Source organism: Micromonas pusilla (genome assembly GCF_000151265.4).
Source record: "Micromonas pusilla CCMP1545 genomic scaffold MICPUCscaffold_8, whole genome shotgun sequence".
Taxonomy (NCBI): Eukaryota; Viridiplantae; Chlorophyta; class Mamiellophyceae; order Mamiellales; family Mamiellaceae; genus Micromonas; species Micromonas pusilla.
In genome coordinates, this window is record NW_003315889.1 from 368,739 (window position 1) to 387,503 (window position 18,765).

At 66.1% G+C, this 18,765-nt stretch overlaps 14 protein-coding genes across 14 annotated transcripts; 6 read left to right on the top strand and 8 right to left on the bottom strand.

Annotated features, from left to right (window-relative positions):
• Positions 1-25: 25 nt before the first annotated feature.
• On the bottom strand, positions 26-1,787 carry MICPUCDRAFT_34543 (type II secretory pathway family protein). Its single transcript, XM_003060576.1, has 2 exons — positions 1,302-1,787; positions 26-1,181 (listed from the first exon to the last, which is right to left on the bottom strand). The coding sequence occupies exons 1-2, from the start codon at positions 1,643-1,645 to the stop codon at positions 95-97; spliced, it is 1,431 nt and encodes a 476-aa protein (XP_003060622.1). The 5' UTR covers positions 1,646-1,787; the 3' UTR covers positions 26-94.
• Positions 1,788-2,066: 279 nt separating this feature from the next.
• MICPUCDRAFT_68991 (uncharacterized protein) lies at positions 2,067-3,611 on the bottom strand (the record flags this gene model as incomplete). Its single annotated transcript, XM_003060577.1, has 1 exon — positions 2,067-3,611. One exon carries the CDS (start codon positions 3,609-3,611, stop codon positions 2,067-2,069), a length of 1,545 nt encoding a protein of 514 aa, XP_003060623.1.
• Positions 3,612-3,684: 73 nt separating this feature from the next.
• Positions 3,685-4,680, top strand: MICPUCDRAFT_60018 (uncharacterized protein; the record flags this gene model as incomplete). The annotated part of the gene is made up of 1 exon (XM_003060284.1): positions 3,685-4,680. The coding sequence occupies one exon, from the start codon at positions 3,685-3,687 to the stop codon at positions 4,678-4,680; it is 996 nt and encodes a 331-aa protein (XP_003060330.1).
• An 82-nt stretch (positions 4,681-4,762) lies between these two features.
• On the top strand, positions 4,763-5,254 carry MICPUCDRAFT_60019 (uncharacterized protein; the record flags this gene model as incomplete). The annotated part of the gene is made up of 1 exon (XM_003060285.1): positions 4,763-5,254. The coding sequence occupies one exon, from the start codon at positions 4,763-4,765 to the stop codon at positions 5,252-5,254; it is 492 nt and encodes a 163-aa protein (XP_003060331.1).
• Positions 5,255-5,630: 376 nt separating this feature from the next.
• MICPUCDRAFT_60020 (uncharacterized protein) lies at positions 5,631-6,773 on the top strand (the record flags this gene model as incomplete). Its single annotated transcript, XM_003060286.1, has 1 exon — positions 5,631-6,773. One exon carries the CDS (start codon positions 5,631-5,633, stop codon positions 6,771-6,773), a length of 1,143 nt encoding a protein of 380 aa, XP_003060332.1.
• A 151-nt stretch (positions 6,774-6,924) lies between these two features.
• MICPUCDRAFT_60021 (uncharacterized protein) lies at positions 6,925-8,408 on the bottom strand (the record flags this gene model as incomplete). Its single annotated transcript, XM_003060578.1, has 2 exons — positions 6,925-7,992; positions 8,082-8,408. The coding sequence occupies 2 exons, from the start codon at positions 8,406-8,408 to the stop codon at positions 6,925-6,927; spliced, it is 1,395 nt and encodes a 464-aa protein (XP_003060624.1).
• MICPUCDRAFT_40892 (uncharacterized protein) lies at positions 8,378-9,196 on the top strand (the record flags this gene model as incomplete). The annotated part of the gene is made up of 2 exons (XM_003060287.1): positions 8,378-8,425; positions 8,522-9,196. 2 exons carry the CDS (start codon positions 8,378-8,380, stop codon positions 9,194-9,196), a joined length of 723 nt encoding a protein of 240 aa, XP_003060333.1.
• On the bottom strand, positions 9,188-9,911 carry MICPUCDRAFT_68992 (uncharacterized protein). Its single transcript, XM_003060579.1, has one exon. It carries the CDS (start codon positions 9,870-9,872, stop codon positions 9,501-9,503), a length of 372 nt encoding a protein of 123 aa, XP_003060625.1. The 5' UTR covers positions 9,873-9,911; the 3' UTR covers positions 9,188-9,500.
• A 543-nt stretch (positions 9,912-10,454) lies between these two features.
• Positions 10,455-10,727, bottom strand: MICPUCDRAFT_9437 (uncharacterized protein; the record flags this gene model as incomplete). The annotated part of the gene is made up of 1 exon (XM_003060580.1): positions 10,455-10,727. A coding segment is annotated over one exon (273 nt), but the record flags the coding sequence as incomplete, so codon positions are not given.
• A 976-nt stretch (positions 10,728-11,703) lies between these two features.
• On the top strand, positions 11,704-12,908 carry MICPUCDRAFT_60024 (mitochondrial carrier family; the record flags this gene model as incomplete). Its single annotated transcript, XM_003060288.1, has 2 exons — positions 11,704-11,787; positions 11,928-12,908. The coding sequence occupies exons 1-2, from the start codon at positions 11,737-11,739 to the stop codon at positions 12,906-12,908; spliced, it is 1,032 nt and encodes a 343-aa protein (XP_003060334.1). The 5' UTR covers positions 11,704-11,736.
• Positions 12,909-13,012: 104 nt separating this feature from the next.
• Positions 13,013-14,904, bottom strand: MICPUCDRAFT_60025 (uncharacterized protein; the record flags this gene model as incomplete). The annotated part of the gene is made up of 2 exons (XM_003060581.1): positions 13,013-13,024; positions 13,111-14,904. 2 exons carry the CDS (start codon positions 14,902-14,904, stop codon positions 13,013-13,015), a joined length of 1,806 nt encoding a protein of 601 aa, XP_003060627.1.
• Positions 14,905-15,148: 244 nt separating this feature from the next.
• On the bottom strand, positions 15,149-16,558 carry MICPUCDRAFT_60026 (uncharacterized protein; the record flags this gene model as incomplete). Its single annotated transcript, XM_003060582.1, has 1 exon — positions 15,149-16,558. The coding sequence occupies one exon, from the start codon at positions 16,556-16,558 to the stop codon at positions 15,149-15,151; it is 1,410 nt and encodes a 469-aa protein (XP_003060628.1).
• A 118-nt stretch (positions 16,559-16,676) lies between these two features.
• On the bottom strand, positions 16,677-17,429 carry MICPUCDRAFT_34549 (uncharacterized protein; the record flags this gene model as incomplete). Its single annotated transcript, XM_003060583.1, has 1 exon — positions 16,677-17,429. The coding sequence occupies one exon, from the start codon at positions 17,427-17,429 to the stop codon at positions 16,677-16,679; it is 753 nt and encodes a 250-aa protein (XP_003060629.1).
• A 638-nt stretch (positions 17,430-18,067) lies between these two features.
• Positions 18,068-18,700, top strand: CBR/ELIP5 (early light induced protein-like 3, chloroplast precursor; the record flags this gene model as incomplete). Its single annotated transcript, XM_003060289.1, has 1 exon — positions 18,068-18,700. The coding sequence occupies one exon, from the start codon at positions 18,068-18,070 to the stop codon at positions 18,698-18,700; it is 633 nt and encodes a 210-aa protein (XP_003060335.1).
• Between the last annotated feature and the right edge of the window lie 65 nt (positions 18,701-18,765).

An 18,765-nucleotide genomic window follows, 5' to 3' on the forward strand; every position in this document is an offset into this window, starting at 1 on the left:
GTCCGCGCGCGCGCGCGGGCTCGGCAGAGCAACCGTTCAGGTCGTTCGGTATTACATATCACCCCCTCTGACGCGTCTCGTCGCGTCCTTCTCATCAGAACAGCACGCCGCCCAACTCCTGCGCGCGCTCCTTCTCGAACGTCTCGAAGTACTGATAGATTATCGTCACCGCGAGAAGGATCCCGGTACCGCTGCCGATCGCCCCCATGAAGTCCGCGACGACGGTGAGGAAACCGATGCACATCCCGCCGAACGCGGCTGCGGTGGGGATGTACCGGTTCAGCTCGCGCTGAAGCGAGGACTCGCGGTGGCCGACCATGAACATCTGCTGCTGCTTCAGCTGCTTCGCGACGTCGCGCGCGGACGAGCCGGAGACTTCGATCCACGTCTTCGAGAAGAGCGCGCACGCGCCGAGCATGAACGTGAGGTAAAACAACGCGTGCAGCGGGTTCGCCGCGATGTCGCTCAGGGACGTCGGCGGGGAGACGTAGTACACGAACCCGCCGACGGGGATGAACTGCCCGGTGGACTCGCTCTCTTGCCACCGCCCCAGGAGCTGCACGAGGAAATTCCCTCCGAAGCGCTTGAACAGGAGCTGGGAGATGAAGTAAAGGTTCGACACGAGCGCGGACTGCAGGATGATAGGCATGTTGCTCGTGTAGAACAGCTTGATCGGGTACGACTGCTGCAGTCCTCGCGCGTTGCGCTTGGACCTCACGGGGAGGTCCACGCGGAAGCCTTGGAAGTAGATCACCACGAGGAAGATCAGAATCGTCGCGAGGAGGTTCGAGATGTTCGGCAGGTTCGCGCGGTAAAACGCCTCCTTCAGCGCCCTGAACTTGTCTTTCCTCGTGATGATGAGGTGGAACAGCGAGATCACCGCGCCTTCGAACTCCGCGCCGCGGCCGGTGTTGACCGTCGTCGGGGAGAACGCTTTCCAGATGATGGACTCGCACTGGTTCGTCGCGATGAACAGCGAGATGCCGCTTCCGAGGCCGTATCCTTTCGTCAGCATCTCGTCGAGGCAGATGACGATCATGCCCGCCATGAAGAGCTGCAGGATGATGAGGATCGCGTTCCCCGCGCCGAGGTCGCTGACGTCGCCGTAGATCCCGGAGACGACGTACGCGACGGCCTCGCCGATCGTGATCAGCACGCCGAGGAGCTTCTGCGCGCCGTTACTGTGGAACGATGTCGACGAGAGAGCGTCAGCGACGGGACGGGGAAAAACAAGGGGGGTCGCAGGCAATGAGAATAATTCGACCGATCGGGAGGTCGACCGCGCGTTTCACGGGACGCACAGTAACTCTCGGTCTTCCTTGACCGCCTCGTCGACTTCGATGATCTTCGAGCCCGCGAGCAGCTGCATGATCAGCCCGGACGTCACGATCGGCGAGATCCCGAGCTCCATGCACGTGCCGCGGTTCGACGCCATGATGACGCGCGCCCAGTAGAAAGGATCCGCCCCGCTCGCGGTGTGGATCCCGTACAGCGGGAGCTGCGAGCACACCAAGAACACGAACAGCGCGACCGTGGTGTACAGCGCGCGCTCGCGGAAAGGGACCTTGCGGTCAGCGGCCTTCACCTCGGGTAACACCGAGAGGAAAGGGCGGACGAGGTGCAGGACGCGGAAGCCCGACGACATCGCGACCGATTGATCTCAATCAATTCCGCGGGGGGATGACGACCCGAGCGCGCGTTCGAGCCCTGACGCCGCCGACCGCGACCGATCGGGGTGGATATCTCTCGTAGAGAAGCCCTACGAGACGCTTCTATCCTGCGCGACGCACCGACGCGCGCGTGTGCAATGGCGCGCGAGCGGCCGCGGCGCGAAAGAGCCGATCGCGCAGCAGGTTTCGAGGCGACGCGACGTTCGGTTCGACTCGCACCGCACGCGGCTCGGCTGGTGGCATCTGTGCCCTCGTTCAGTTGACCGACAGAGCATTTTTTTCAGACTTGAAATTCGCACGTCACGGTCTCAAACCTCCTTTCAAAAAAATGTCACCGATCAAATGAAAGGCGCTACGCTAAATCTAAGTTCTTCTATTCACGTCGTCGTCGCCGCGCTACGAGTCGTCGTCGCGCTCGAACGAATACTCTCCGACCCAATCGATCCGACACCCCGCCCCCGCCCCCACCGCGACTTCGAGCTCTCGTTGTAACGAACGAAGCCCCGGCTCGCCCGCGCGGCGGCACCGCACCGCGCTGAGGAGCTCCAACTTGCTCCCCTCTGTCTTCACGAGCGACGCGAGCGACTGCGTCGTCACCCTCGCGTTCCTGGATATCCGCAGCCGTCTCAACCCAACGCACCCGACTCTGAGCGATTCCATCCCCGCGATGCCGACCGCGTGGTGCATCCCGAGGTCGAGCTCCTCGAGCGACGGGCACGACGACGCGACGGCTTCGAGGGACGCGTCGTCGAGCGAGTCCGCGGCGCCGCCGAGGAGCAGAGACGTCAAACTCGACGCGCACGCGGCGTTCCGAACGAACGCGCACACCGCGTCGCGCGACGCCGTGCACCCGCGAAGATCGAGTTTCGTCAGGCTCGGGCACCGTCGCGCGATGATCTCGAGCATCTTCTCGTCCGCGGCGCCGTTTTGCGCGAGGGAGAGCTCTTTCAAGTTGTCCAAACCGAACGCGTCGTCGACGTCGTCCGGCGTCGTCGTCGGCGTCGTCGAGCTCGCGTCCACGTCCACGTCCACGTCCACGTCCACGTCGTCGTCGTCGTCGATCCTCTCGTCGCCGTCGAGCAGCGCGAATATCACCGTCGCCAACGCGGCGGGGAGGACGTCGACGTGGCTGCCGAGGCTCAACCGCTCGAGCGCGCGACATCTCAGGACGCGCGCGGCGATCACCCTCAGGTCGTTATCGCCCGCGGTCAGCGCGAGCCTCGTGCCGCTGAGGTTCAGCGACGTCAGCGTCTTTCTCGACCGACGTAATATCCCCGCGAGCGCGGACAGCGACCAGGACGACCCGCGCAGCACGAGCTCGCGTAAACCCCTCGCGCCGGCGCCGTGCGAGTGCTCGTGAAGTAAACGGAGATGACGACAGTCCGCGAGGCTCAACCGCGTCAGCGTGCGCTCGGAGCACGCGAGGAGCGCGGTAACGCACGCGTCCGTGACGTTCGTGCCGTCGCAGGTGATCGTACGCAGGTTCGCGCACGTCGCCGCGAGGTGCGGGACGGCGTTTCTCGCGCGTCGACCGAGAGGCGTCAGATCTAAACTTCTCATCCGCCGGCGCATGGTGTCGAGACCGAGCTCTCGCGCGGGTTTGGAGACGAGACAGAACCGCGCGATGTCGCACACGCCGTCGGGGCCCGCGGCGAGGTGCTTCAGGACGACCGCGAGCGCGGCGTCGGGGAGGTCGAGCAGCGGGAACGACGTGCCGAGTTTTGAAGTGGGCACTCTGCGGCTGCGGCCGTCGTCTCCGCGCCGCGCCGCGTCGAAGAAGCCCATCGCGCCGGGGGTTTGGGGACGCGCGCGTCGCGAGCCCCCGGCGCGCGCGAATCTTCTCGTTTCCCCCGCGGCGTCGACGGATGTCACCGGCGCTGCGCGGGGGGGAGTGACGCCCCAGCCTCGGGGGAAACAATTCAGATCCTCGACCGAAAACATTTTTGCCACTGGCGGCGGCTCGAGTTTCCTTCCACGACCTTCCTCGGTTCACTTCGACCCGCGCGCGCGCACGATGTCCCCGCGAAAGAGCTTCAAGTATGTGTACATCCCCTGCGACCCCGCGTGCGCGATGGAGGAGCTCACGATGGAGATCCCGGAAGGGAGAGAGATGGAGTGCCTGCTCGACACGCTGAAGGAACACTTCCGAAACGCATCGGGGACGCTGGGCACGAGCGCGGAGCAGAAAGCGCTGTTCCGCAAGCAGCTCGAGGAGCAGTCCGGGAAGAAGATCGACGACGACATGATGGACATCGCCTCGCGCATGCAGATGGTCCAGCCCGTGGCGCTGCTCCCGGGCGGGAAGGCGACGAACTGGGAGCACGTCAACCTGTACGTGGACGATCGCGGAATAAGCAAAGGGCTGCGAAGGAACGATCGCGCGTGCGGGCTCGCGCTCGAGTGCGGCGCGCCCACGGACATCGTCGGCGACGCGTTCCTCGCGAGGATCCTCGACGACGACGATCGCTTCGAGAGGCACGACTTCACGTTAGACGAGATGTCCTCCAGCGCGCCGTGGGTGAAGCGCGCGTACACGCTGCAGATCGCGAAGAAGCAAAACAGCGGGGACGTTCAGGAGCAGATCCGAGCGATGGGCGGGATGAAGGACGCCGCGAACGTGATGAACCTCCAGGATAACCTCCCGGAGCCCGGGCCGCCGCCGGGCTCGATCGACGACACCGGCTCGCAGCTGTACAAGTGGAGCCAGGAGGGCGAGGACGTCGTCGTCGTCGTCCCGGTGCGAGAGACGACGACCAAGGCGGACGTGAAGTGCGTCGTGAAGAAGGATCGGATCCGCCTCGAGGTGACGGACGCGCCCAACGAGGGCGAGCGGCTGATCGTGGACGACGCGAACGAGCTGTGCTCGGACGTGACCCCGGACGAGTGCAGCTGGAGCATAGTGAAGGATAGGGACGGGAGCAAGCGCTTGGAGTTGACCTTGACGAAGGGGAAAGCGATGCGGTGGCCGTGCTTCACGCGGATGAACTCCGCGCCCGAGACGAAGCAGTAGGATATTTTTTTGGCAAACGAACAGAACGTAATTCTGTCTCGCCCTCACTGTCCCCGCGCGCTTCCTCTCGTCGTCGTCGGTCATGGGTAAGAAGAAAGCGAACGAGCGAGGATCTGGCGACCACCTCGGGTCGCGCAAAGAGGGAGGCGGAGGCGGCGGCGTCGGCGACGCCGCCGCGGAAGCGGAGCAGCTCGCGGAGGAGCAGAAAATCGCGCGCGCGGTGAAGAGCGGCGGCGTGCGGACGACGAACGCGGCGCTGCAGAACCGCCTGAACCTCCTCGTCGAGCTCGCGAAACGGAACGACATCAAAGGCTTCGTCCGCGTGTTCGTCCCGCACGACCTCACCGAGGAGGACACCGCGTACTACGCCGGCGAGCTGGAAGGCGATAGCGAACGGTGGAAGCTGTTAGGGGACGAGATCGCGCTCCTCGCGGACGGCGGCGAGGTGTTCGAGATCGTCGGCGACCAGCGAACGAGGGCGGAGTATCGATACTTGATGCCGAACCAGAGCTTGAACATCACGCGCGAGGTCGTGTTCGTTTGCTCGAACGGGGACTGGAGAGCGGAGGGGTGAAGTATTCAAATTGAAGGGGGGGACCTCCCCGGGGATTTGGCGGCGGCTGCGGCGGCGGCTCGGCGGAGAGAGTGATTTCGCCCGCCGCCGCCGCGCCTCAGCGTAGAACGTAGTCGCCGCGTGTTGGTATCGTAGTCAGCCTCGCGCGCACGAAATCGTCACGGGAATATGCGAGCGCGGCGAGACACCCTCCACGAACCCAAATCTCTCCCGCCGCCGCCTCGCCGCCCCGCCGCCCCGCCGCCGCCGTCGCCGAATGTCAGTAGGCACTTGAGCCGCGCGCGCGCCGCGGGAGATGCAAGAAATTTGTGGCTCTGAAACGTCCGACGGTTTGAGACGTTCGGGGGCGGCATCTTGTCACTCTAGCGCGCGCGCGATGGCCATGGGGTCACGAGCAGGAACGGTGCTCTTCCCCCCCGCTTTACAAGGCGTGGGCGAGGCCACGACCGCGGAGGAAGAGCTCGTCGAGCCGGAGCTGTACGTCACGACGCGGTCGTTCCGCGCGGATCGTTCGTTCCTCGGTCGGCTGCCGCCTCCGGCGCGAGACGCGCTCAGCACCGGAGGCGTGTGCCACTTCCTCTGCGTGTACAAGTCCGAACGCGGGGAGATCTTCCAGTTCGACTTCGGTCCGTTCGGTGGCGACGTGCACAGCGCGATGTTGAGCGACACCGGGTCGTCGTCGTCGTCGTCGTCGTCGTCCACGCCCGGTCACGTCCGCGAGAAGAAATTAGACGCGTTGCCCGCCAACGGAACGTACCTCGTCGGGAAGACGTCGATGACACTCGACGACGTCCGCGCGTTCAACAAGAAGCGAGATACCATCTACAACGTGAACAAGAACGACTGCCGGCATTACGTGAACGACCTGTGCGAGCTCGGGTGCGGGTTCACGAACGCGTGCAGCAAGTACGTCAAAGGCGAGGTGTTCGGCCGCTCGATGTTCTCTCGCGCCGCCGAGGAGCGCGCGGAGGAACGCCGACGACGCGCGACCGAGCTCGCGGTCCTCGTGCCGATCATGGCGGTCACGGACCTGGAGAACGCGCCGCTGTGGGAGCGCTTGCAGCATGGGTCGACCGCGGCGCTGATCATCGGCGTCGGCGTTCGTGCGGTGCCGCCAGCGCTCGTCGCGGTCGCGTCCGCGCGCGCCGCCGCGGCCGGGGGGGCGAGCGCGAAAGTGGCCGCGAGCGCGGGGATGAGCCTGGGCGCCGCGGCCGCGGGCCTCGGCGGCGCGATCGAGGCGATGGGCGCGGGGGGCATCTTAGCGAGAGCGGCCGCGGCGTCGAAGCCGCTGGTAGCGCCGGTGGCGAGAAGGTTGATCACGACAGCCGCGGGGGTCATCGGCGGCGCGTCGGAGGACATTCAGAGGACGGTTCGTCCGGGATACGACAGGGCGGTTCGCGCGATGAGTTCCATAAGGGGTAACTGGGGGGGGAGCGGGGCGCAGGGACGGCGGGCGACCCCTGCGTTGGGATGGGCGGGCCAGCGGAACTTGCAAGCCGCGGGCGGGGGCAAGCCTTGATGATTTCTTTCATTTTTTAGCTTTGATGAAACGGAGGTTCTCGTTCATTCGTTGCGTCCTCGCGTCTGGTGCTCGTCTCGTCGCACAGCGTGCGTGTCGTCTTCGTGATTCATCTCATCGACTTCGTCGGGCCGCGCGTCGGCTTTCCAGTTCAGTACACGAAACCGCGGAACCAGCTGAGCTTTCGCCGCCCGCCTTCGTAGCCATAGTCGGCGCCTTGCTCACCGCCTTCGTCGGTAGTACCTTGTTCTTCGCCTTCGTACGATTGGTCGCCGCCGGAGTCGTCGCCGTAGTCGGTAGGTTGCTGTTCTTCGCCGCCGGAGTCGTCGCCGTAGTCGGTAGATTGTTCTTCATTGCCAGAGTCGTCGCCGTAGTCGGTACCTGCAGGTTCTTCTTCTTCACCGCCGCCGGAGTCGTCGCTGTAGTCGGTAGATTGTTCTTCACTGCCAGAGTCGTCGCCGTAGTCGGTACCTGCAGGTTCTTCTTCTTCACCGCCGCCGGAGTCGTCGCTGTAGTCGGTAGGTTGTTCTTGGCCACTGTCACCAGAGTACTCATCCGTGTACTGGTCTTCTTCTTGCGATGCCGCCGCCGTTGCCGCCGCCGCTTCCGTCGGCGGCGGGGCGGCGGTTTCCTCGCTCGTTGGCGGCGGGGCAGATTTTTCCTCGCTCGCTGGCGGCGCCGCTGCCGCTGCCTCTTGTTCAGGCGGCGGGGCGGCGGTTTCCTCGCTCGTTGGCGGCGGGGCTGCTGCTTCCGTCGGCGGCGGCGCGACCCCAGGAGGCGGCCCTTCCGTCGGCGGCGGCGCGACCCCAGGAGGCGGCGCTTCCGTCGGCGGCGGCGCGACCCCAGGAGGCGGCGCTTCCGTCGGCGGCGGCGCGACCCCAGGGGGGGGCGCTCCCGGGGCGTCGGAAGTGCCCGGGTCGACCGGAGCCGGGGGGAGAGGAGGAGGGTCGGGCGGAAGTTGTGGAGGAGCTTGAGGCGTTTCGATCACCACCGGCGGCGGCGGGTTGTTCACGTCGATGTCCACGTTGACGTTCACGTTGACGACGCTGTTGAAGTAGTTGCTCTGCGACACGAGCACCTGACGCGGGTCTTGCCAGAGCTTCCGCGTCGCGGTTCTCACGCCGCCGCTGACGTACTCGGGGACGTTGATCACGATGACGACGACGCATTCGTTGAAGCAAAACTCGCACGGTCGCGTCACTTTCTCGACGGCACAGAACTGCGTCGGAGGGTGATAGGGACGTCGTTGAGGCGGACAGAAGGAGGTTCTCGGAGAAAACGAGTCGACGAAAGTGCGCGCTGGGTTACCTTGAGGTCGATACCCAGCAGCGACGTGTACCCCTTGCACACGTCCCGACGGTACCACGGCGTATCCATCTGCTTTTTGGAGATGCCTTTCATCTTGATGGTCAACGGGCTGCGGACAACCTTCGTTTGGCGCTCGGTCGTTCGCGTGGTCGTCGTCGTGGTCCGGGTAACTTCAGTCGTTGTTTTCGCGCCCTGCGTCTCGCACGCACAAGGGCAAAAGCATTGCTCCGCGGCGTCGGTCGCGGGCGCGCACGCCAAGGCGAGTATCGTGACGAGCGCGACGGCGAGTACCGTCGATGTGGAACGGGAACAGCGCGGGCTCGTCATCGACGCGCGTGGGAGAGGTGCGGGACGAGAAGTGTCGTGGCGAGGCGGATATTTTTCTTTTTTCGCATTTTTTTCTCGAATGGTCTCGCTTTCGTTTCACTCTCGTCGCACAGCGTGTGTGTCGTCCTCGTGATTCATCTCATCGACTTCGTCGAGCCGCGCGTCGGCTTTCAGTAATCACCGCCGTCTCCGCCGACATCCAAACCTCCTCCTTCGTCGAAGCCGCCTCCCTCGTCGAATCCTCCTCCGCCGTCGAAGCCTCCTCCGCCGTCGAAGCCGCCGCCGCCGTCGAAGCCGCCGCCGCCGAAATCGCCGCCGTCGCCGTCGAAGCCGCCGCCGCCGAAATCGCCGCCGCCGCCTCCTTCGTCGAAGCCGCTTCCTTCGTCAAAGCCGCCTCCATCGTCGAAGCCGCTTCCTTCGTCAAAGCCGCCTCCATCGTCGAAGCCGCCGAATCCGCCGCCGTCTTCTTCATTTCCATATCCCTCTCCGACGCCGTAGTCGTCGGGAGGCATTGGCTCAGGCTCGGGCTCGGGCTCCGGCTCCGGCTCAGGCTCGGGCTCGGGCTCAGGCTCCGGCTCCGGCTCGAACTCGGGCTCGGGCTCCGGCTCGGGCTCCGGCTCGGGCTCGGGCTCGGGCTCGGGCTCGGGCTCGGGCTCGGGCTCGGGCTCCGGCTCGGGCTCCGGCTCGGGCTCGGGCTCCGGCTCGGGCTCGGGCTCGGGCTCGGGCTCCGGCTCGGGCTCCGGCTCCGGCTCCGGCTCCGGGTCCACGGGTGTGGGATCAGGAGGTAACGGATCTGGCGGCGGCGGATCAGGAATCGGCGTCGGAGGCGGAAGATTGTTCACGTTCGTGTTCACGTTCACGTTGACGTTCTGTACGGCGTTGAAGTAGTTCCGACTGCCGGCGCTGCGGCCCGCGACCAATATCTGCCGCGGGTTGGTTCGAAGCGCGGTAGACAACCGCCTCGTTTGGTATCTCACCCCGCCGGTGACCCACGTCGGGAAGTTGATGACGATGATCACGTTCACCTGATTGCGATACGAGCCGCGTCGACGCACTGACTCGACGACGCACCACTGCGGCGTACGAACGGAGTCACGTGAGCGCGGAAACGTGAGCGGAAAAACTGTGGGTTGAAGTCGTCGGAAGGAACAAAGAGCAAGGCGTCGCGCTCTCGGACGGCGTTCGCGGCTGGGGACGGATCCAACGCGCGAGCGGCGATGCTCGCGGCGCGCGCACCTTCCTATCGATCTTGAGGAAGTTCGTGTACGCGAGGCACAAATCGCGACGGACCCACGGCGTGAACGACCTCACGCTCAGTCCAGATAAGCCGACTTCGAAACTGAAGGGGACCACTCTCACGGACGCTGCCTCCACTGGAAGAGGCGCGGACGACAACGCGAGCACCACGACGAGGGCGAGAACGAGAGCCTTGATCGTGGACGCGGGCGAGGAGGGGCGCATCATCGCGCGCGTCGGATACGAGCCGCGGAACGCGCTCAGGAGAGTGTCGTGGCTTCTCGTTCTTTTCTGTTCGCCGAGAAAATGTGGATAACTGAACTAATTTTCGCTCTCGTCTAGACTAGTTGCCAACCCGCCGTCCACCTCGTCCTCCTCCGCGCTGATCTTCTGCCACTTCGCGCAGTTCAAAAGCGTCGGCCCGAAGACGATCGCGAACGCGATCCAGATGTTCGGCTCGAACGGAAGATCTACTTCTAAAGATCCCCACTTCACGGCCGCGGAGAACGCCGTGGACACGACGAACAGCTTCGCGATCAAAACCGCGTCCGAGTCCTTCGCCCAGAGCGCGCCGAGGTTCTCCCATCCGACCATGCCCCCGGAGACGCCCTGCGATCGCACGTCCACGCCGCTCGCATCGGCATCGCCGACGCGCGGCTCGACGGTCGAACCACTCGCCGCGCCCGCGCCCGCGCCCGCGCCCGCGCCCGTGGCGTCCTTCTCGTCGCCGCCCTCCTCCCCGCGGCTCCTCCACGGAGAAACGAAACCGTTCTCCCACGGCAGCAACCCGGTCGCGCCGCCCTCGACCGCGATGTGATACGCCGCGATCGCGAGCGTGACGTTCCCGAACACGGTCAGCCCCGCCTGCGTCGCCACCACCGCGCTCAACACCGGAGCGTTGTAGAACAGATGAAACGTGCACGCGGCGATGCCGCTCGCGTGCCCCGGGATCATACCCCACGTCAGCCCTTTGTACGCCCGCTTCCCGCTGACGTCCGCGTACTCCCATATCAACCCCATCGCGACGAGCCACTCGATGAGCGACGAGACGTGAATCACCCACGTCGGCAGCGACAGCGCGTTCGAAGGCTCGGCATGGCGCCAAAACGACGCCGCCTCGGCGATCGCGTTCGCGCCGTCCGTCCCGAGCGCGCGCGCGGCGTCGACGCCCCCGACGAGCGCCACGCTCCCGACGCTCGCGACGGCGATCCACCCGAGGAGCGCGCCGCCGACGGAGCTCCCGTCCACTGTCGGCCTCCGCCTTCGCGTCTCGCCGCCGCCGTCGCCGTCGCCGTCGCCGCCGTCGCCGTGCGCTCTGCGTTCGCGCAAGCCCTCGCGCATGCCGACGACGATGAGGAGGTTCGTCATCGTCAGCAGCGACTCCGCGGGCCCGTGCAGCCAGTCCACGTTCGCGAGGATGTCGTCGTACGCGACTTTCGCGTATATCGCCCCCGGGATCGTCCCGAACACGAACACGAGGAGGAACTTGAACCCGAACATCGCCCTCGGCGGTATCGCGCACTCGTCGCGATCGAGAAAGTACAAGAACGCGAGGTAAGGGAACAGACTCGCGCCGAAGAGGTTCCCTTCGAGCAGCTCCCACGCTTCGGGGGACATCCCAAACGGGTCGACGACGTCTACCGGGATCGCGCGCGTCGTTTGGTCGTCTCCGCGACGACGACGGGGAAGAGGACGGACGGCTGAAGTGCCGATTGATCGAAGACGTCGCGAGCCCGCTGGTGGCGGTGACACTACTATCGGCGGTTCACGCCGGACGCGGCGTCCGTCGCGAACGCCGACGCCACGCGCGCGGAAACGCGCGGAGTGACTCGCGGTGGGCGCGCGGAGCGCGACCGGACCCGCGGCGACCGCCGCCATCGCGCCAGCCATCGGGCGCGACGCGCGCGGGCGACTAGTGGCTCAGAGCGAATGTGGAGTGCGCGAAAAAGTGCGGTTTGTGGCGGCCGGGACCAGACGTCATCATCTTCGGCGCTATCGCTTTATTCCTCCAGTTCGAGAGGGCGCGCGACAGTCGGCGGGCACCCGGCGGAGGTGGGTTCGAGCGGGAGGAGGTCCCCGCGAGCACGCCGCCATGCCCGGGGTGGACAAGGAGAGCGCTCCGGCGTGGGCGCACGCGGTCGCGGTGCGGATCTCACCCGCGCGATTTCTCCGAAAAACCTTCTCAAACTTTCGCCGCCGTCCGCCGTCTCGCCTTCCGCCCGCCCCCCCCACCACGCGACGCGAAACTCACGTCCCCGGCGCTCGCGTCGCTTCTTCTTGCAGGGCCAAATAGCTGGGATGGTCGGCCTGACCGTCGTGCACCCCATAGACACGGTGAAGAGCCGGGTGCAGACGAACGCGGGGACGTCCGCGATGGGCGTCGCCTCGTCGCTCGTTCGAAGAGACGGACCGCTCGCGCTGTACCGAGGCATAGGCGCGCCGATGGTCGCGTACGGCGTCATCAACGCCGTCGCGTTCTCGACGAACACGACGGTGTTGAGGTACCTGCGCGAGGGAGGAGGAGGGGGCGGCGGCGGCGGCAGCCCCGGCCCCGGCGCCGGCGCCGGCGGAGGACGGGGAGGAAACGCGGTCGCGGAGACGAAGGCGTTGGTGTCGAACCCGTGGATCGCGGGCCTGATCGCCGGCGGCGCCGCGGGGCTGACGAGCTCGTTCGTCAGAGGTCCCGCGGAGAGGGTGAAGACCGTGCAGCAAGTCGCGGAGTCGAGCTGCGGGACCGGGAAGGTCCCCGAGAAGTTCCGAGGGACGATGCGCACGGCGGCGACGTTGGCGCGAGAGCACGGCGCGTGGAGAGGGCTATTCACCGGCACGGGCGCGACGATCGCGCGAGAGGTCCCGCAGTGCGCGGTGTACTTTTTGACGTACGACTCCATACGACGCGCGTGCGACACCGCGGTCGGCGCGGAGTACGAGACCGCAGGGATCGTCCTCGCCGGAGGGATGGCCGGGGTGACGCAATGGACGCTGACGTACCCGCTGGACGTCGTGAAGTCGAGGATACAAGCTTTCCCGCCGGGGACGTACGGCGGGATGGCAGACTGCGCGATGCAGAGCCTGAGAGCGGAGGGGGCGCTCGTTTTCTTCCGCGGGATCGAGACCGCGTTGTTGCGGGCGTTTCCGCTGCACGCGTCGATATTTTTGACGTGCGAGACGATACACGCCGCGCTCGCGTGGGTTCGCGAGGAAGAGAGAAAGGAGCGCGCGTGGTCGGAGAAGAACGAGGGAACGGGGGGTAACGATAGATAACTTAGGTAACTATTCATTCAATTCATCGCGCGCGCTGTGCGACCCCTGGATATCGGGGGGCGTCCGGCGCGTCGCTTGGTCCACGCGAAGAAGCGTCCGCGCGCTCAAGGGTTCCGCTGTTTTCCTTGTCGTCGTACTTCGCGTCGTCGTACTTCGCGTCGTCGTACTTCGCGGCGTCGTACTTGGTATCGGTGCCGTCGACCGAGTACTTATCGTCGCCGTATTTCTCATCGAGTTTCTCGTTGGTGTCGCCGTATTTCTCATCGAATTTCTCGTCTTGGGCTTCGTCCGCGCCCGCGCTGGTATCACCGTATTTGTCCACGGGTTTTTCGTCTTTCGACTCGTTCTCGCCGTGGAAATGCGCCGCGGCGTCGATCGCCTCCTTCTCTTTCTCGTCGAACAATCCGCCGGTGCTCGTCGTATCTTTCCGCGACGGCGCGTCGGCGCTTTTCGACGACGCGAACGGCGGCGGCGGGGCTTTCGCGTCGCGTTCGTACGGCGAGGGCGCCTTCGCGGGCGCGCTCGAGGGTTCGCTCGAGGCTTCGCGTGTTTCCGGGTGTGGGTATTTCTGACCTTTGCGCACGAGCTCCATCGTGCGCAACTTCTCCGCGATCGTCGCGCAGCAGTTCACGAAGTGATACCCGAGCGTCGCGTCGCTCGCGGTTTTCGGGTTCCACCGACCGAGCTCTCCGCTGTGGTTGCCGCTCCACTGCCAGGACGACAGGACGTCGTCCGCGGCGACGCACGCCTTGCCATCGCCCGTCTTGGCACGTCGCGTCGTCGCGGCGTCGGCGTAGAGCAACGATCGACGCCGCGCGACGCCGTCGAATATCTTACTCGCGAAGCCGTCCTCTGCATCCGCGCCGCCGCGGCAGCCGGGGGGTTCCGGCTTCCCTCGTTCGAACGACGACTTCTTCTCCAACGTCACGCACCCGGTCTCCGCGAACTCCTCCACGCACGCGAAGCCGACGTCCCTGCCGTCCGGGTCGCACTCCACCCTCGCGCGCGTGTACACGTCCGCGTCGATCGCGGAGCTCTCGATCGCGTCGTTCAAGACGGCTCTGTCGTCCGCGAACGCGGCGAGCGCGTCCGGGGCGCCGCACTTTTTCGCGTCCACGTCCACGCCGACGACGCGCAGCTTCGTCAGGTTAGTCTCCGCCGCGCGCGCGTGATCGATGCGCTCGTTGACGTCCCTCACGAGCCTGAACACCGCGGGGGAATCCGCGCGGTACCACCCCATCCCGGCGTGAAACGGGTGGTTCGTCCCGCGCTCGCGAAGGACGACGACGCCGACGTCGGTCGACGCGCGGAACGTGTCGACCGGGTTCACGCGCCACATCACGTCGCAGTCTTGAAGGATGACGTCCACACCGAGCGAGAGCGAGAGCTCGACGTACTCCCACCGCGTCGCGTGCATCTCGTGCCCAGCCGCGGCGGCTTCCTCCGCGACGACGCAGCACTTATCCCCGTCCGCGTCCACCTTGAGTTCGTCGCACGTGCGCTGATCCGCCGCGACCGCGAGGCGGCCCACGCCGCGGTCGTCCAAGTTCGCGGCCGCGACGCGGCACAGGTGGGCGTGCTCTTGATTGCAGCTGAAGATGGCGACCGCGTTGTTCCTCGCGCATCGCTCGAGGAGGCGCTCGACGTGCGATTCGGACGCGTCCGACGCGGACGGCGACGGCGAAACCGCGGACGCGTTCGCGCCGTCCTTGTCCTCGTACTCGCTCAGGAAGATCTCCGACGCGGACTTGGAGCTCGACCGCGACGCGCGGTCCGCGAGCGCGGACGTCGTCGTGTCCCCGGCCGCGGCGCGATGCGTCGAGCGCTCGTGTTGCTTGAGGCTTGAGGGAGCTTGATGGAGCTGCCCTTCGGAAATTTCCATATCCGAGTTCGATCCTTTCTGCTCGATCGTCATCGCGCGAAGATGGCGTCCCTCCGCGGCGGTGAGGCCGAGGAGGACGCCGACGACGAGCAAAAGAAATCGCGCGGTCGCCATGGCGTTCGTGCGGCGCGCGAGTCGTGTGCGCCCGGCGGCAGGAGGCGAGGGTTTCCTCTTTCCTGCTGTAGTTCAAGTGTCGGAAAATCCACATCTACACATGAGCCGCCGCCTGGGATTTTTATCAAATGGCGGTGTCCTTCGCCTCTGCCTCGTCCTCTTCTCTCTACGCTACGTTCTACGCGGTCCCTGCGTTTCAAGACCCGCGCGCTATGCTCGTCCCCTCTCTACCCCCACCCAACCACTACGCCTCCGCGTTGTACGAGATCGACACGCTCACCGTGATCTGCGCGAGCTTCGCCACCGCGAACGCCTGCGCCCACCACAGGAGCTTATCGAACGGCTGCACCCGCGGGGCGTGGTGCAACACGCTCGCCATGAACAGCAGACCCGCGGAGAGGTACAGCCCCATCAACGATGCGATCACCTCGTGCCACCGCGCGACGCCGTCGTACTTCTCGTACGCGGTGAACCCGCCTTGCGTGGCGAAGCAAAAGTCCACGAACGACGCCGCCGTCAACGCTATGTACGCCTGAAGGAAACAATATTGCACGACGCTGACTTTCCGGTACTCCTTGCCGTCGCCGTCGTCGCCCTCGCGGACGTACCCGCGGATAGGTAACACGCGGTTGATCGAAGGTATGAACCCCAGGCCGTACTGCTCGCCCTTCCACATGTACATCATCAGCGACGACGCGACGAAGAAATTCATCGAACCTATAAGGTACGTCGTGTACACCCACCCCGGAGACGTCGGGTCGAACCTGCCCGCGACCGCGGCGATGAAGAAGAAGCACCCGCCGAAGAGGTTGTTCCATGACACCCAAAACGGCAGCGTCATCCACGTCCCGTCCTCGATCGCGGCTCGAACGTCGGACACGCCGTTGCGTTTCACCTCCACGGCGGCGCCGAGGATGAAAAAGAACGACCCGACCTCCGCGGCGCCCCACGCCATCTCGCGCTTCATCCACGAAGGGAGGTCCGAGAACGCGTCCAGGGGTTCGATGCACGATATGTTAAACACGAGCGCGCCGATGAGGTAGCACAGGTACCCTAAGAACCCGTCCTTGTGCGGCGCCCACTCCCACATCACGCTCTTTCCGTTCCGACCGAGGTTGACGGCGGTGAACACGCCGAGGTAGGACCCGCACGTGAAGCAGCACGCGCCGGCGAGGAACGGGTACGTCACGAGCGCGCGCTCTCTAGCTTCGTACTCGTACTTCTTGTACCAGAACGCGCACCCGGAGACGAACAGCAGCGACCCGAGGATGAAGCACACGCACACCCAGTACGACACCGTGTGCCTCCATCGCCACTGCGAATCGTCCAGGACCGCGTCTCCGAGCGCGCCGTCGCCGTGCGAGGAGAGCTCCAGGGCGACCATGCCGCCGCCGACGCCGGTGCCGGTGCCGATGCCGTTTCCGGACGACGACGACGCGCGAGCCATCAGAGGGACGTCATCGCGCTCGTCCCCCGCGGCCGCCTCGGGGGTCTCGCCCGGCGCGGCGTCGTAATTATCAACGTGATCATCGGCACCGTCCAAGGAGCGACGCGACGGGCCCGCGAGCGTGGGTGTCGGCATCTCCGCGCCCGTGGTTGACGGTGGGACGCCGCGCTCGCTCTCGAGCGCGACGTCGATCATCTCCTCCGCCATTCCGTCCGCGGAGGATGGCGAGCGCGTGCCAGCGCTCCGCTCGCTCTGTTCGCGGCTCTTTCGGAGGAAGTGTTCTGGTCGCAGCTAAGCATGCCAAATAAATTCTATGATAGGTTGACTAAACTATCGCGATCCCAGCGACTTGCGAGGAGATGAGCCCGAACCCGGGCAACGTGAACCGCTCCGAGCGCACGGACGCGAACCCCGCGGCGTCGATCACGTCCAACGTCTTACGGTCGAGGTGGCACCCGTCCGCCATCGCGACTTGCATGCCGTTCAGGCTGATCTGCTGCGCCGCGAGTCGAGGGTCGTCCTCGCTCAGGACGTGCTCGATGAACATGAACGGCGCGCCCGGTTTCAAAATACGCTTGATCTCGCTCACCGCCGCGACTTGATCGAGCACGCTGCACAGCGTGAGCGTGCACACGACCGCGTCCGCGCTGTTATCCTTCAGCGGCAGCGCCTCCGCGACGCCGTGGACGATTCGCAGCGACGCGTCCTCGCCGCCGCCGCCGCCGAACGCTTCGTTCGCCTTCGCGAGGTTCGACCGCGCGAACGACTCCATCGCGTCGTTCGGGTCCACGCCGACGATGTCTAGTTTCCTCCCGCCGCGACGTCCGCCGTCGAAGTAATACCGCGCGTTCGGGAACGTCCCCATGCCGACCTCGACGACGGTCGCCTCGACGTTCGATCCCTTCGGCAGCGACGCGAAGACGTCTTCGAACAGGTCGTTCTTCCTCGCCGCGACCGCGGACTCGTACCCGCCCATCCCGCCGTTCATCCCTTTAGCGAACAGAACGTCCTGTTTCGCGTTCCTCTGTCGATCAAACTCCGCGAGGAGGACCGGGTCCGCGTCCACGATGGCCGTCATCGCACGCGCGCACCCGCCGCACCGGCACGTCCACGCCGGCGCGTTCGCGGCCGCGTCGAACGTCGGGACGTTCGCGCCGACGACGCCCGCGCCGAGCGACGCGGCGGCGCTAGAGAGGAGAACGCGACGGCCGAGCGACGCCGGCGTGGACGACGACGACGACGACGACGTGGACGCGCTCGAGGACGCGCTCGATGACGCGTCGGCGCCCGAATCCAAATGTCGTGGGATCAGAGGTTGGATTACCGCCGGGTCGTCTGGTCCGCCGACGCCAGCACGCGCGACCAGACTGCGTCGCCACTGGGTTCTGCCGCGTCTGGTCCGCGGCGGCGTCGAGGCGGTCGGCGGCGGCGTCCGCGATGCGAGCGCGACCTTCATGACCACCGGGCGCGTCGGTCGGTCTCGGCGCGGGCGGAAGTGGCGCGCGACGCCGACCGCGATGGTCGGCGTCGGCACCGGACTGCCGGTGCCACGTGCAGACGTGGCAGTTCCGACGGTTCGCGCCGCGAGCAGTTCTGTTTCGTCGACGTCATCAAACGCGTTTCCGAACGTTTTCGTCGACGTCGACGTCGACAGCGACGTCACACCTCAACGCGCTTCCACACGCCCACCAACACCAACACCACATCTTCAACATCATGTCCGCTTTCACCGTCGCCGCCCGCACGACCGTCGCCGCCCGCGCGACCGTCGCCTCCTCCGCGAACCGCCGCTCCGTGCGCGCGGCCGCGGAGCCGGAGCAGAAATCTTCCGGCGGCGAGGTCTTCTTCACCGACAAGAACGGCGACGGCCAGCGCGCCACCCCCGAGGAGTACGAGGCCGCGAAGGCCGCGGGCAACACGTACCAGGCGTCCACCGTCACCGGCGACCTCCCGGAGTGGGCCGCGGGCGCGACCGCGGACTCGGACATCTCCCTCTCCCTCGGCGACGCGTTCGCGTTCGCCCAGGTCCCGGCCGCGACCAACTTCGTGGCGTCCGGCCCGGAGCTCATGAACGGCCGCCTCGCGATGATCGGCTTCGTCGCCGCCCTCGGCTGCGAGATCGCCACCGGCGAGACCGTCGGCCAGCAGGTCGCGCAGTCCCCGGTCGGCGTCGCCGTCGTCACGATGCTCATCGTCGGCGGCACGCTCATCTCCTACTGCAGCAACACCAAGCCGCCGGCCGCGGGTCCCTTCAACCAGCAGAAGGAGCTCCTCAACGGCCGCGCCGCGATGGTGGGCATGGCGTCCCTCCTCGCGTTCGAGGCCGTGAAGGGCGTCGCGCTGTTCTAAATGAATCGCGAATCGAAGAAGAGAGAGAGGGGTTTCTGTACACTAACCGCACGCAGCAGCGGATG